The sequence below is a fragment of the Vidua macroura genome, chromosome 2 (genome assembly GCF_024509145.1).
Source record: "Vidua macroura isolate BioBank_ID:100142 chromosome 2, ASM2450914v1, whole genome shotgun sequence".
NCBI lineage: Eukaryota > Metazoa > Chordata > Aves > Passeriformes > Viduidae > Vidua > Vidua macroura.
The window spans coordinates 9,226,629-9,241,993 of record NC_071572.1 but is presented as its reverse complement, the minus strand read 5'-3'; the positions used below and the strand labels follow the sequence as shown (position 1 = coordinate 9,241,993).

The 15,365-nt window shown below is 35.9% G+C and overlaps 1 protein-coding gene across 8 annotated transcripts in view; it reads right to left on the bottom strand.

The window, feature by feature from the left end:
- Positions 1 to 15,365, bottom strand: part of CFAP47 (cilia and flagella associated protein 47) — a 348,805-nt gene that overhangs the window by 82,765 nt on the left and 250,675 nt on the right. For 5 of the 8 annotated variants that reach the window (XM_053971829.1, XM_053971831.1, XM_053971832.1 and 2 more), the window contains 2 exons: positions 11,992 to 12,160; positions 371 to 2,688 (listed from right to left, as the gene is read on the bottom strand). The exons of 1 other annotated variant lie outside the window; for it this stretch is intronic. In XM_053971829.1, coding sequence (XP_053827804.1) covers positions 2,467 to 2,688; positions 11,992 to 12,160 — 391 coding nt within the window. In that variant the 3' untranslated portion in view covers positions 371 to 2,466. Of the gene's footprint in view, positions 1 to 370; positions 2,689 to 2,736; positions 3,068 to 11,991; positions 12,161 to 15,365 lie in introns of those variants that run through there. 2 more of the 8 variants (XM_053971830.1, XM_053971833.1) reach the window with 2 other exon arrangements.

Sequence of the window (15,365 nt, the reverse complement as noted above, 5' to 3'; positions counted from 1 at the left end):
ATTTTTCTGCAGATTACATTTTTAGGGTGCAGGGTGATGGTGAGCTTGCCCAGCTCTTCTGAAGTTCACATTTAATGTTCAAAAGCTTTGAAGTGAAATCTTTAAGTAAAAAAACCCAGCATTTTGTAATCTTTTCCCATGTCAGACCTTTTCTTCCAGGAGTTGAAACACTAATATTTTCAAAATGGCTCAGTAATTCTATTAAAAAGGAGGAAGCAAGTAATGAATACAAGTTATCATTCTGGAAATCTTCCAGTGCTGCTGCTTAGAAACAGTTTTTAAGATATATACTTGGAATTAGTCCTAGCATTACAAATAATACAGTCACCTCAGTGATGGAAGTGAAAATTATCAAGCTAAGAAGCAAAAATGAATTTATTTTTAACAGTTTATATAGTCACTGTAATCCATAGATGCATGCAGATATTACCTAAAACACTATGTAAGTTACAACCACATAGCTAAAATGGTCTTTCTTTAAATCATCTTTGCAAGTGTATTCTTAATAGCAGAAGAAATATGCTTAGATCTGTTTAAATGATAAGAAACTAGAAAAATACATTTTTAATATTACTTCCAAATCCTGACAATGGCCTATATTGCATAGCTCAGAAGTGACCTTGTACACATTGAAAAAAAACCATAATTTTGTCCCGCAAGAACAGATTATGCATTCATCCCTTTTAAAACAGGTAATATAAATGGTTCCTTTGCAAACACCCCTCTGGTACTATTTTATTGCACATTTACCCATGGATGTTTAAAATGTTTAGATGTATGACAGAATTTGAAATCTAATACATATAACAGCAAGTGCAGGCAAGTAAATCGGGCATAACATTTCTGGAGTGAGCACCATGTAATTTTTAGATGATTCACCTCTACGCTACCTGCTAATCCATTTCTGAGAGAATTAGAAAATTTTGTGCATCTTGCAAGAAGTGCCATTTTAAATAGGAAAGCATAACTTTAAAGGAGTGAATCAAGGATAAAAATGCTCTTACAAAAAGATAGTCAATTAAATTTTTCCTGAACACCAATCATTAGTTGTGAAACCATTACTGATCCATAAATTCTGCTTTCTTACAGTCAGATAAACACTTGCTTCATTCATATATGCAGATAGAGCCTTCCTATGAAATCCAGCTGCATTTGTGTCTCAGCAGCATTTAAGGTAAATATTACAACAGCTTCTTTCTCAGTGTCTTCTAAAGATATCAATATGGACAGTATCTTTCCAGTGTTGTACATTGAATTTATAAAGCTGATTTTATTCTCACTTCAGATTACCTGGTTTCTGACCAAAATGGGGCACCCTGCATTTAGAAGAGGTATTAAACAGCACCATTGCTGTTTTATGTGTTCCCAACATTTTCTGTAATTGCTTCTCTAAAAATGTGCGGCATAAACAAAATCCTCAAGCACATTGCAGTAAAAGGGTTTTATTGGTGCTCATTTGCACTGACCTACATAGGTTGTTCTCAGACTCCCCATTCCTGAGTAGTGATGCTCATTCTGTATTGGAGCCAAGAAGGCACTTAGTCTGTGCCAAGCCATCTTTTTGTCAAAGTACATTTCGCTATCAAAATAAAGACACAAATACAATTTATGTTCTGTTAGTAAAATCAGGAAAAATTATCTCAATGAAGAAAGGAGTCAGGAGTTACCCATCCAATGATCTTACAAAGCATGTCTGCATAGACCTAACTTTCCACATTATATGAAGAGCAGAGAAAGCCTGAATTCCCATCTAAAGAATGGAAATACAAACACACTAGGAACAGCACCTCTGATTTGTTTATTCTAGGAAAAAAAGGAAAATCTGTCTTCATTCCTCACTGAATTCTCATAACTTTCTATATGTTAATATTCTGAAGCACTCTATAAAATATACCTGACATAAAATTACTGCAGCAGGACATTTTATTTCACTTCTGTGCTATGTATATTTATCAAAGATTTGAAATGTTATGGGATGAATAAAACAAGATCGTTATTTTATATGCAGCAAAGATGTCCTAATTAATGAAATTTGCCAAAGCAAGAAAAGGTAAGGATTTTCTTGTGGAAGAGAACAGGGATTGTTTTTTCTTGCTTGTTTTGCATGGGTGTGATGTGCTGAACATCACACACAATGTTCATTGAAACTTCCTATTAGAGTCTTATTAAACCAACATCCTCTAGAAAGCAAGGCATTAGTCTGAGTTACCCAATCTTCAGATATATATTTTTTTTTTTAATTAAAGCTTTTTCTCTGAACTTGCTGACATCTGCATGACATAAATAAACTGTTAGATACCAAAATCCCTTATAGAAAAACAGGAATATTACTAGGGTTGAGGTGCTCTGAATCTTCCATACAGAACATATAATCTATGCATACCATATCTGTTCAAAAAAATTTAATAAACCATATTTACTTTTTATCTTCAGAATTTATTTGTTCTCTCACTAAAAATGAACAGATTATAACTTTCTCTGTTTATTCCTAAGGACTAAAGGTGTTCCTTTGATTGGTGAGGATGCTCCAGTGGTTATAAGTTTCAGATTTTCACGTATAAAATTGCGCTGTCGGACGGTGAATGATCCTGTGTAGCTGCTGGTGCAAACTACTTTTGCTGCCACTGTAGGTGGTACAGTCTGTGGAGGAAGTCCATTGATTACATATGTCCACTGCATTGATTGTGTCTGAAAATAATGAACAGAGAAAGGAAAAAAAAAATCAGTGATCAAATACCTTGAAAGTTCATCCGTGATTTAAGACGCAACATTGATTTCAAAAGATATTTGTCCTTTTCCATGTAATGCACTGGAATAACACAGAATGAGAATTGCACTCCTGGAACAGAGAACTGAATCAAATTCAGCTTTATTCAGGACCAGGCATAACAAAGATGAGAAATTTACCTTCCCTGGCTGATCTAAAATTCCTTTTTTATTTAAAAATCACAGAGGTCTGTACATTTTTCAAAGAGCTCTGTATGTTTTTCAAAGGTGACTATTCCTTGGCTATTAAAGCATAAATGCCTCAAGTTTGTACCGTAGGATTCACTTGCAGCTCTGCTATCTGTAACAATTAAAGTATCAAATGGTGGGATTTTCACATTAAAACAATGAACAAAACTAAGACAAAAAGACTCAGAGTATGCACAAGAGAATTGAAGCATCATGTTGGAATCTCTAGTTTGAGGCATATTTATATGGATTGAAAATGACACTCTTCATTTGCTCTCTGTTTATAACTGGTCTCTAGGAATGGAACATATGTTTCCATGTCATGTCTTGTAATGCTTGAATACTTGATTCTCCCCGAGTACATGATCCTTATTCTTACTACACATCCCATCTACCCATGCTTAAAGAGTTTTATTCCTATGAATATTAGGATATCCTGCTGTCTATTTCCCATGCTTCATGTGTGTCCTGAAACAGAATTTTGATTGTTAAAAACTCATGTGTAATTTTTGCAGATCTTCCAATACATTTCCTTTCATAACATATCACTTTAATTTTTGAAAGCAGGTCTTTATTCTAAGTCTCTAGCACTTTCCTGTCATTACATCTGGAAAAAGGTATATTCCTGGGTTTTAGTTTTCTATTCTCCTTTCCTTTAAAAAAAACCAACAGAAATATTACAAACCTAGAAGATATTACAAATTCTCAAATGATGTTTCATTATGCCCAGCTTTGTACTGTGCAAAAGGACAAAGTGTTGCATGACCCCTTTAGGCATAGACTGTCATAAATTCCCTCACATTTAGTGACCAAAAATCCCAGTTTTACATTTGGGGCTTTTTTTTCTCCTTCTGAGATAAAACTAATAGAGGAAGACTGAGTAAAAATATGATAATATATTCATACAAGTGAAATTTGGCTTTTATACAGAACACAGAGCATGAACATAGTACACAGAACATAGCAGATTCTTTGGCTTTGCAGTCTCAGAGCAGGGAAGTCACATTAAATGAGTGGTATTTCCAAATTCCCAAGGTCTGCCTTTCCTCAGGACACAGCAGTGCAATCACGCAGCTGTGCTGGCTGTGGTTCCAGAGCAGGTTTTGGTATTCTCCTGCTGTGTTGTACTACAGGGGCACAGCTCATAGGGTCACCTTTCCCTGCTGCTTCCAGTTTTAGCATTATAGCAGGAGTTGTACTTCATGGAATTCATCACCCATTTAAAACTAACTTAATCCTTAGAACAATCAATTGTAGATAGAAACATTACACCTAACACCAGTGTCATTCTTCATCTGAGGAAACAAAAGGTCAGAAAGGCTGATATGGTCTCAAATTGCTCTGGAAAGCAGTGCTACAGTCAAGCCTCAAAGCTCAAGGGTCTTTCCCTCAGCTGGCAGTCCAGTTTCCCACATGGCTGGATTTGTGACCCATTCGCTCATTCCAGTGTGAGCTCTCTGCTCCTGGGCATGTCAGTAACCCAACCAGATTTGGCATGTAGAGAGGTGCCACAACACCCACACAAATTGTGTTAGATTCTTGCACACCTTAAATACTATCAACCATCTCCAAAGCACAGTGTATATATTTGTCTTACTATTTATTGCATTCTGTCATTTAATTATACTCTAGGTAAAGCACTACAAAAGCCACAGAGATGAACACTGAACCTTCTCCACCTCCAGCCTTCTGTGGAGGCATCCCATATTTACAGCAACATACAGAAGAAGGAAAAAAGCATGATAAAATGTTTCTTGACTTTACTAAGTTTTGTTATGTCAGTTTTATACTTGCCACTGAAAAAGTTTGAATCTGTTATGTTTATCTTTGTTATCTTTCATATGCTTCTTCCTACCATTCTAATTGCTACCCTGTTCAGTGATAAATTATATTTAAGGAGTATCATTACAAGCAGTTTTGAATTTATAATACAGATATTCAACAAAAAGAAGTTTCAGAACATTAAACCATAAACTCTTTGGCTCAGGATTTGTTCTCTGCTGTGCACTTTTATAGAGCATTTACATTATTTTACAGATATACTGCATACACTTACAGCTCCTAAATGCCATCATCCTAAGACTCTATAATTGTAATTTTAACCAGCATTTTGGCTACTGAATTATACTTTTCTACCCCAATGCAGAAAGAATAGATGAGGTTCTTTTTCTGTGGATTTTTAAAGAAACCTCTGCTTGAAAATGGGCAGTACTGATTTTACATGGTGTCTGCTGAATACCTTGTCTTATTCCAGTAAGATTAATAAATGAGAACTCAGTAGATATTTCACCATGCATGCTTAGTTTTTAAAAAATTTTGTTACTATCCTACTAAAATCAAAATCTAATTTAAATTTGATATTATTTTGTGTAAAACAGGCAGATTAACTCATCCTTATTCTCAACCTTACTTAATACTGCAAAATGAACTAGTAACTCTACTGTTTGTAAAGGTAACAGCCAACAAAAGCAGGTGTGACATGAACCACCATCAATATCTTATGTCCAAAGATAAAGCTGTCATTTAAGACAAGTAAGTGGCTCTCCAAAATTAGCTCATTCTTTTATTAGCTTCAGTACAAAATTAAATAGTTTATCTTTATTTAATAAAGCAGATGAACAATTTAGTTTAAAGGTAATTTAACCTCACTGTCTTATTCACTGTGTGAAAGTCTCATGGATTATTTCAAGGTCAGAGAAAAGATCTGAAAGGTGTTTCAGCCAGTGATTTAAACCAATTAGCAAGTTAATAAAAAAAAATAATTTTGTTCATTAAATCCACACATATTGTGACTTGATTGTCTGTAGTATTAGTAATAGTATGATTTAAATAAAAATGGTGGGCTATTCCATCTCTCCACTTATCATCAGCATCAAACAATAGATATAGACTTCTGGGTAGTAATAACTTTATGTTAATTTCCTGTTTGCCACAGAAATATCCTGGATTGTGAGTCCAGTGGTAAAAAATGGATTATGGCTTGAGTTGTTGAAAAAAGTTGCCTATTCTGTTGCTGTGTCAGGTGTTCTGTAGCAGGAGACATTGCAAATCCACCCTAATATCTTGAACTATGGTGTTTCACCTATTGTAAATCATGTGCTATCATCCAAGACTACTGGAAACAATCATCAAGAAAAAATTGTGCATTTATGTACACATTAAATGAAAAAACTACTGTTGTGTAAGGTAAGCTCAGCATTTGCTGCTAAAGGGAAATGAGTGTCACACACATGGAAAAGTTACTGCAATTGTCAGCATAACTTGGGGCTCTTTGTTTAGCATTAGAACCACCCAGAAATCAGTAATTTTCAATGCAACCTAGATTTAAGTAATTTTCAGTAAAACTTAGGCAACCACAAATGTCTATTTTACTACAATACTTAATTTCCAAGGGCACAATATTAGTTGCTCAAGCTGCAAGTAATTTTTTTGGGGATAAGCCTGTAAAGATTAACTTCAGTAATTATTTTAACCAATATGAAAACTGCAGCAAGAGCAAGTCTATCATTTACAAAATTCATGCAAGTGCCTCAAAGCTTCTGCTTTGGGTTTCCAGGCCAGACATGTCACAGCAAAGGAAAACACGGATCATCACAGTTTCAGACTTTCCTGAAATGGTGGAGAGGAAGAAGAGAGACTTTCAAAGCTCATCCACATATGACCATAGAATTATGACAGAATATTTGATTTACAAGCAGCATTTACTTGCCTCCAAAGTGGGCCAAAATTTCCCAAATCAGAGGAACACTTCTTCCTATTTTTAAGGCAATGCAGTTTATTGTATCAAATCTGGAATAATTCCAATACTAGCTCTGGTAGTAGCAAAGTCTAAAGATGAAGGTATCAAATCTGCTGCAATCTGTACTATGACTAGAACACAATTCCAAAAGAGAATCTCTATTAAGAAGATATATCTGATATAAACATAGGTAGTTAAGAATCCAGGCTCCCTGTGATGCATATCTAGGCCTATTTCACACACAATTTAAAAAGAAAGACCAGATCATATTCTGAATGTCCTTGACAATCTGAGGGAGGATTTCTTGTTGAAATGAATGACTTTCTTTTTTCAAAACCTCAGTATTCCTGAATCAAAATGTGAAGAGAATAACAATTTGTCTCACCTAACTGGAGTAATGGCCATACACTGAGCTAAATCTCTCTGAAAAATGTTTTTAACAATTAAAAATGAGACACAAACTGCCAGTTCTTATTACATAACCTAAGTTATTCAAGTAAGTCATTCAATCATCTTGATGGCTGATTGAGTAATGTTCATGAAGCAAATTATTCAGCCAATACTGGTAACAGTCACCAAATAATTTATATAAAAGTCTATTTGTTTGGTATCTAACCCATTTTTACTGATGCCTTATGATTCATAGGATTAATTTGCAAAACACAGATTATCCATGGGTGTTCACTGTAGGCTGGAAGTGCTACTGAAGGACATGGTAAATAATTGCCAAATCAGTCTGTTAGGAAAGTGGATTGGGAGCAAGGATCAGGATTTTCAAGGAATATTGTATTCCAGTTAGCTTCCAAATACTGTTAACTCAGAAAAATCAAAATACAATTCACAAGACTTCCTAAAAAGTTAAAACCACAGGAAATTACAGATATTGCATCAAATATTTCCTGGCTGTTAATTCATACTGCCAGGTTTTGTTATACAAACAAAAAAGACCAATTGCAATCAGTGTATACAGAACGAAATTAAAGCAAACCTTTATGTGAACAGTGTAAGGGAAGAGCAAAGGCAAGAAAACTCGTGGATCAAGACAATGATAGTTTAGTAAGTGATGGAAAGAAGGGAGAAAAAACACAAAACAGTAAGAACCACCTCCCACAAGCAGACAAATGCCCATCCAGGCTCTGAACAATTTCTCGTGAACAAGATGGATAAGACTAATTTTCTTAGTTTAAAGAACACTTCCAGATATAATTAAAATTTACTTAATTGGTTTCTGCACTTCAAATATTAGGTGTTTCACAACATTGCTTAGACATTACACAATCAAAATCCTCCAGGACCGACAGTGTTCTGAATGCCCTTTTACATCAATGATTCCCACATTATTAGCACTATTAGCATTATTAGCAGAATGATAAGCAAAGTAACCTTTCCTCATGCTTGTGAATCAAAAATGTTGAGTACTGATTCTGCACTCTGCTTCTAATCCTACAACTCAAGCCAGCACCAATGTGTATCTTATTTAATGGGAAACTATTTCAATTATTCTAGTAAGTTAGTTACATTTTTCCTTGCTCATTCTTTTCAAAAGATAAAATTTAAAATAACATTGAACTATGGTAATTAAGAAATCCACCAGGAACAAGGCAGTTTCAGCAAGCTGCTGAATATGTAACAGTACTGTTTGCTGTTAAGATATGCAAGTTTGCATAGACAAGTTTAGAGAAGCCACACCTGGGTACTGTGGCTGGCACACTGCATCATTTATTTGCAGAACAGCATGACAAATGGTTTTGATATGCTATCTTCCATAGGCTAAGTTAGTGATTATTCAGTAATAAAGGTGCACAAGCCTGACTTCTGGAGGGCTTGATAATGTTACCTGCAATCTGGTTCACTCTGACACCTATTTTATCATTTAAGACTTATTGTGTGTGCCTTCTCCTTTAGAATATCTCAGAAGTCTCACGCATGAATTACAAAGCAATTGCTCTGGTCTCCAGCTGAATTCAGTACCGTGGAAGGAAATTAACTGCAAGCCTACAGGAATATGCCCTTTGCCAAGGATTCCCAGCCTCCTGGCTGCTCCACCTTGTGCCTGGCTGTGATTCCTGCCCCAGCTGCACCTTGACATCCCTCAGCTCTGTCAGTTTTCTATTCAGCCTGACTGGCACACCAGAGCTCTGGGATGTCACTGTGGCTCAGGAAATCCCTTCTGTCCTCAGAGCACTTTACAGCTCATCTAAGTAGTGTGCTCTCTTCACTTATTTATCATTAGGGATAATTATTTTTGTTTTTCATTCAGAACTGCACTGTTTATGAAGGCAATTCTAAATTTAGAAGTTTGATTATGGAAAAATAGCTATTTAAAAATGCTGTTCAGGCACAGTTTCACTGTTTCTTACCTGTAGCTCAATTAGGTTGTGATGTCCTCATTCAAAGCTACAAGCTTTTTCAAAGAAACGAGCATGATTATTTTCCTTACTGCCTTTTTGTAATAGTTCATTCTTTGATCTACATAAAATTTTAAAGTAATTTTCTATGTCACTTCTGCAAAATTAAGATTCCTGGCAGCTATTTAAATAATTATCTAACTTCAATTGTTTTGAGATGTAGTTGACTGAGAACAGAAGTTTTAATGATGGTTAAAGAGCTTTAACTGCGTCAGCAAAGTAATTAAGGTTTCTTGCCATTAATAAAATCTACTGTAAGTATTCATGAATATTAAGTCTCAAAGAATTCATACCATATCCCACAAAAATTGTGTGCAGAAATATAAACTAGTCAATATGATTTCAATTATACATACATATATATACGTTCAGTTAGTAAGATGTGCACACTAAGTTCTGGCAGAGACAGACTATTACATATATGTTAATGTTAATTAGCTTCTCAGCATTGGGTTCTCAGCAGGATAATAAAATAAAAAAATTGCACATACAATACTTGGGTTTAAAATTTAAAAACAAATGAGAAAAAGATGACTGTAGGATCTTCCTCCATAATCCGAACCTCCCATTTTCCATTACAACACAATTGTAATGATGAACATAAACAAAAGAACTTACACTGCTATCTCTGCTACTTTACAGCTTAATTATCACTGTTCATTGAAACACACAAAAATTATAAATCTGATACTCACTGTTCAAAGAATTTAATAATAAAAATATGTTCGTGTTAGGACTATGAGTTTACCCTTGGAAATGCAAAAGACATTTTAAAGCAAGAGCACTGTAATCTTTTATTACAGCAGCAGCAGAAGAGAGGCACTGCAAAAGAAAAGAAGCTCCTTCAACATTTCTAAAAATAGCCCAAAGCCTCAGCCAATATATTGGCTAGAGAGGATACATGTAAGAAAAGTTCTTCAGTGTTAGGTCAAACACTAATTGCATTTCACCACCTCCACTCTTATTCCCCAAATAAGAATGATTTAATACAGCTTTTATTTAATATATCTTCCTAAGTCTGTCTCCCTCAGGTTACTAATGGAAATGATTTCAACAAACACAAAAGGCAGAAATGAGTATCAGGTATTCTCAGCATCTCATCAAATCTTACATCAGGTCAGTGCTGAGAGAACAGCAGCTGAATCACACACAGCCACAGATGCTCTGCCTTCCATCAGAAGTGCAGGAATTAAAGCTTGTGTGGAGCAGAAAGGGGGAAGTCTGGAGTACAAAAAAAGGGCTACCAAGAAGAGCAAAGAGAACACAAGCCTCATCAAAACATTACTGAAACCACTTAATTCTGCAATTTGAGTGAGAATGTTAGAAAAATCTCTAAAAGACTGTGATGGAGATAACTCCAACTGGTCCAGAATGTGCTTATGAGCATCAAGAATCCTTCATGCATTTTTAAATGTCCAGAAATAGATCCTGATATATATATATATATATATATATATATATGTAATATGTATGAATGAGTGACTTACTGCAGCCACACACAGTATCAAAGGTGGAAATGAAGAGCTGTCTGCCTGGATCATAACCAGAGACTGAGGTGTGCGTGCATGTAGCTTAAAAATCCAATTAGAAACCAGCCATCTATACTGAAAAATTCCTAAAGGGAAATTCTGAATTACTGCCTGAGTTCTTTAAGAGCTAATAATAACCTTTGATCATTGTGTTTGTCCCATTCCAGACAGATTTATGGTAAAATCTCCTTGTTAGTGATGAAAGCTAAGCCAAGGACAAGCATAGCTACTGCATTTGTATGTGCCATGCCTAAAAACAGCAGTTCAGTTCCAAAACTTCAAGTTTCTGAGCTCTGTAGCTGTGTCATACAGTACTTTGTAAACACAAAATAGCACAGAATATATTCAGTAAGCTATCTTATTTTTCAAATGGAAGAGTGATAAGCATTATTGCTGTTTATGTAAAGAGATTCTATTAATCAGACATCTAAAAGAAAACAAGTAGGAGGGATTGAAGGACCTTGTTTTTTCCAGGATTTGAATTTCTTATTCACTGTTATACAAGTTGTCACTTATAGAGATAAAACACTTTAGTGATTTGCCATGCGTCTTTTTATCAACTTTGTTCTGACCATCTTATTTCTGAAATCAATATTGCTGTTTCACTTCTAATACAGAGGTCTGAAAACGCTACCAGCATGCAGTGAATAGAGTGAAAGTACAAACCATGATTTATAGAGAATGTGGGGTTTTGCTCCTGCTGTGTGTTTTCAACATATTTCTTCTAAAGAATAACTTAAAATTTGAAAATTGGTTTCTGAGAGCATTTTTACTGCTGAAGGAATACATGCCTTCAAATGTTTCCTGACCTTCACACTTACACAGGCTACTTGGTTGCAAATAATTTTTGTTTATTTTGCATCTTGCTTCGAAAGAGCTATTCCTGGCTTTGTGCTCTGAAATTCTCTCCTCCACAGTTTGGCACCTGCCATCTTGGAGCCTTTGATCATATAAGATGTATAATACAATTAAAATCAGTAACTTAGGCTTCACAACTTCAATTACTTTTATATTCTCCACCAGTTCTTAACAGGATAATATTGATTCTCTGTGAAAGTCATGTTGTCTATGGAGTTGGGGCAAACATATCAAGATTAAGTATCTGCCTCTGGTGCTGATGGCAAAAGGATAATTATAATATAGTGCAAAATACAGTGTAAAATACAGTATGTTTTTCCAGCTTGTCATCAGTCAATTCTCCAAATTTAGTTTTATTCTTGTCCATTGTGAGGAGTAGCAAAACCATCACAGCACATGCATGGTGTGTTCCAGTGCTGCTCTTTGGTGCAGGATTTCTCTTCCTGCCGGCACTCCTTCAGGAGTATTTGTGGATTTGTGGATTGCCCTGGGGAAGGCTTACCTCGATGACCAGTGTTGCTGTGTGCTTCTTGCCATACATCCTTGGCTTGTATCCCACTGTTATGTGGGTTCCCACAGTGCCTGCTGGGAGAAGCTCTCCAGCTTGTGGCATCACATGGAAATCAGGATCACTGCCCGCCAGGAAATGTGCAGTGAATGGCTCTGGGTACCTGCAGAAAAGCACAGGAGACTGTTGTGCCTTTTACAGCTTCTGCAATCTAATTTATCTGCAATCTAACACTTAGACCACCATGTGCCATGACTCAGGAAACATGGCATGGAATGAATATGGAATAGTAACAGCATTCTTACTTACAGAATAATTATTCTGTAATAATTTTTTATTTATACACAGGGACCTGCATACTGGTATTCAATTTCAAACACATTTACATGCTATTATAAATATTATATTAACTATGGAATAATGATAACATTTGCCACTAGGAAAAAAAATAATAATTTGACTTGTAAAGATATCATAATAGTGATAGAAGTAAATTCCGTATCAGACTGAAAATCCATTTCTCCTATTAAAAGTACTCCCTTTTCCAGTCCCTAATCAAATAAAACTGACAAGCTACCCATTTTATTAAGGTTTATGACTAGAACTGAATTTGCATTCTGGCAGAGTGTTACTAGATTAGGAGGGAGTTCTGAAAGCCTTGAAATGAAGATATGAAAAATAATAATTTTTATCATTGTTTTCACATTTTTCATATACCATAGACTGAACATTTTAAGATTTTGCAGTAACATAATTAGGTTCCTGTATTGATAATATTGTGTATCTCTTATCTCAAAGAATTTCTGTCACAGGTACTGCAGATCTTGCCTAATGCCTTGGTTCACAGCAGAGCTGTTGGACCCAAAGAAAATCCCTAGTCCTGGTGAAGACAGTGGCTGAGCACTATAAAACAATCCTAGGCCAATCCCAAACTAAATCCTGTCCATCACAGTTCCTCAGGGACTCCTTGCCATAAACATTCTCAGCATGAAAAGAATGTACATTTTTCTATTTTCTGGTGAGGCATTCTCCTTTTAGTCTTTATATCTGTTGCTGAGGACAACTCTATCACTCTCTGAACAAAAGGAGAACACAGGAAATTGGAAGTAGAAATTCAATGGGATGGTCAAAATTTAATCCACAACACCCTGGCACTGTACAGCAGGGCAAGTATTGTGCATGCTTAGGGGGAATACATTTTCCTGTATTGAAAATGTATTGAAAATTTTCATTCCTGAAGAATGAAAAACTAACAGCATCTCAAAGAAAAGCTGTTCAAATCCACTTATTCATGGGCTGTCACACCAGAAATAACACTTTTCAAAGAAAACACCCACAAAGAAATGAAACTTAATATTTTATGGCAAGTTATATCTCTGCGGAAGTGTTCCGCGCTTCCTGGGCAAGCAATATCCTATGGGTGGCACGCTGGGCCTGTGTCATTTTGTTGAAAAATAGCCCTCTCTTGGAATATGTTCTCATGAAAGGTTGTTCTATATTCAAAATGCTCTTGTGAAAAAAAGGTCATGCCACCAGTTTATAGAAACAAACAGTGAGAGTGCAGAAAACAGAATCCAAAAAGCTTCTGTTGCCTCCAAAAAATTAACTGATACTTAGCAGTGCTGTTGGACTTGGGTGCATTAGCAGATTTAGCCTGGCTCTTCCTTTAGGTGACAGCATGGTGGGCAGAAGTACTGAATGTCTGAAACTACATTTCCAGTCTTCCAGTCTTGACATCAAACTTATGCTAACAACCTTTTTTTATGGTGCCTAAAGCTGTGCCGCTGAGTTTATAGCCCTGGGCCATAAGCACTAATCCTGCTGGGCCTGAGCTCCCATTCATGTGCCTTGAATTTTCACATCTTTGTTTCCCAAAAGGAGTGCTCAGCTGTGAATGCCTAGAGCACACCTACTACACACAGACAGCAGGTATGGGATCAAAGAGAAGTGAGGCATCTAGACTGAGCAGCAGAGCAGAGCACTCATCAAAAATGCCTGAGATAAATATTCAAACCCTCATGCTGAAAACAGACCTGGACACAGGTCTTCATTTCCAGCATCACTGCTCTATTGACTAGCTTCAGGAACATTGCAAGGCAGCTCTTTCTGTGTCTCCCGTGCTCCGGCTGTTCTCCAGTGAACAGTTAGGGATGAGAACTCCTAGTGCGTGCTTGGTGTCTTTGTAAAACATCCAAGAGCATGACTTGGACCACAGATGTGATGATGAAGTGCTAGGGGAGATGAGACAGGGGAGAGGCTGCTAACATAGCAGACACAGGAAAATACAGATTTCATTCCTGCAGAAATTGCCTCTTAGCAGGGAGTTATGCAACAGTAGCTTGCTTTGGAATTTTTCAGAGACACCGAACAGTCAGAAAACACAGAGGAGAAAAAGACACAGTTTTTGTCCAGACAAGGGAACCAGACAGTTTAAAGTGAAACTGTCAAAAAACTCCCCTATAATTATTTACCAAGATATAATGCCACAAGATATTTACCAAGTTAGAGAATAAATAATGTTATTACATCACTCTTGTCAGATTTTAAAAATGGAAAGGAAAAAAGTAAAAATCTTTAAATAAAATCTGCACACTTCTCAACAGCATTATCACAAGGTACTAGAGGCTGCTATAATTTTTGAGTAAAATGCATAAAGGCATATGAACTTGCATAAACATATAAAATCAAAGCTAAAACATCCCTGTTTCCAAAGCCTGTCAGTTTTAAACAAAAGAGTCAGAGTGTCTACTGGATGCCAAATGTTTCTCAGAGTAGAAACTATGTCCAAGTAAGGAAAATAAAAATCCTGACAAATTAAATGTATAGCCATAATATGACAGGCCAGCAGGGATTGTGATGAAGATAGTACAAAAACCAGCAATTAAAAAATTATACATAATCAGAAACAGAAACCTTTCACTGATAGATCTTGCATTGTTTTAAAAATAAATCTAAAGATGCCCCCTGACACAAAAGAAGCAGTGCTTTCACTGCTGTTCACATTTGGGAAATGAACTGGCATGCTGGGTACCTCACAAGCACAAGTAAATTGCTTTCACTTTCTCATTTTTTAGAATAAAGAGAAATCTGGAGATGAAATTCCCAGAATATCACCTGAATTTCAGACATTACAATTTTCTGTGTCTGTATATTTAGTGTATAATTAGTAATTATGTTTTTTAAAATTAAAATTTAATTCCTCCTTTTTGATAACTCCTTCAGGTGAAGCAGCTCTGGAGTCAATGTTTGGATTGTCATTTCTCAGCCATGAAGGTCGGTTGTGAGGCAGTCTGCACTTTTTCAAGAAGGGTGGCAGATATGAACATACTTTATAAAGCTTAATGATGTGTAGAGTTTTGAAAACACAC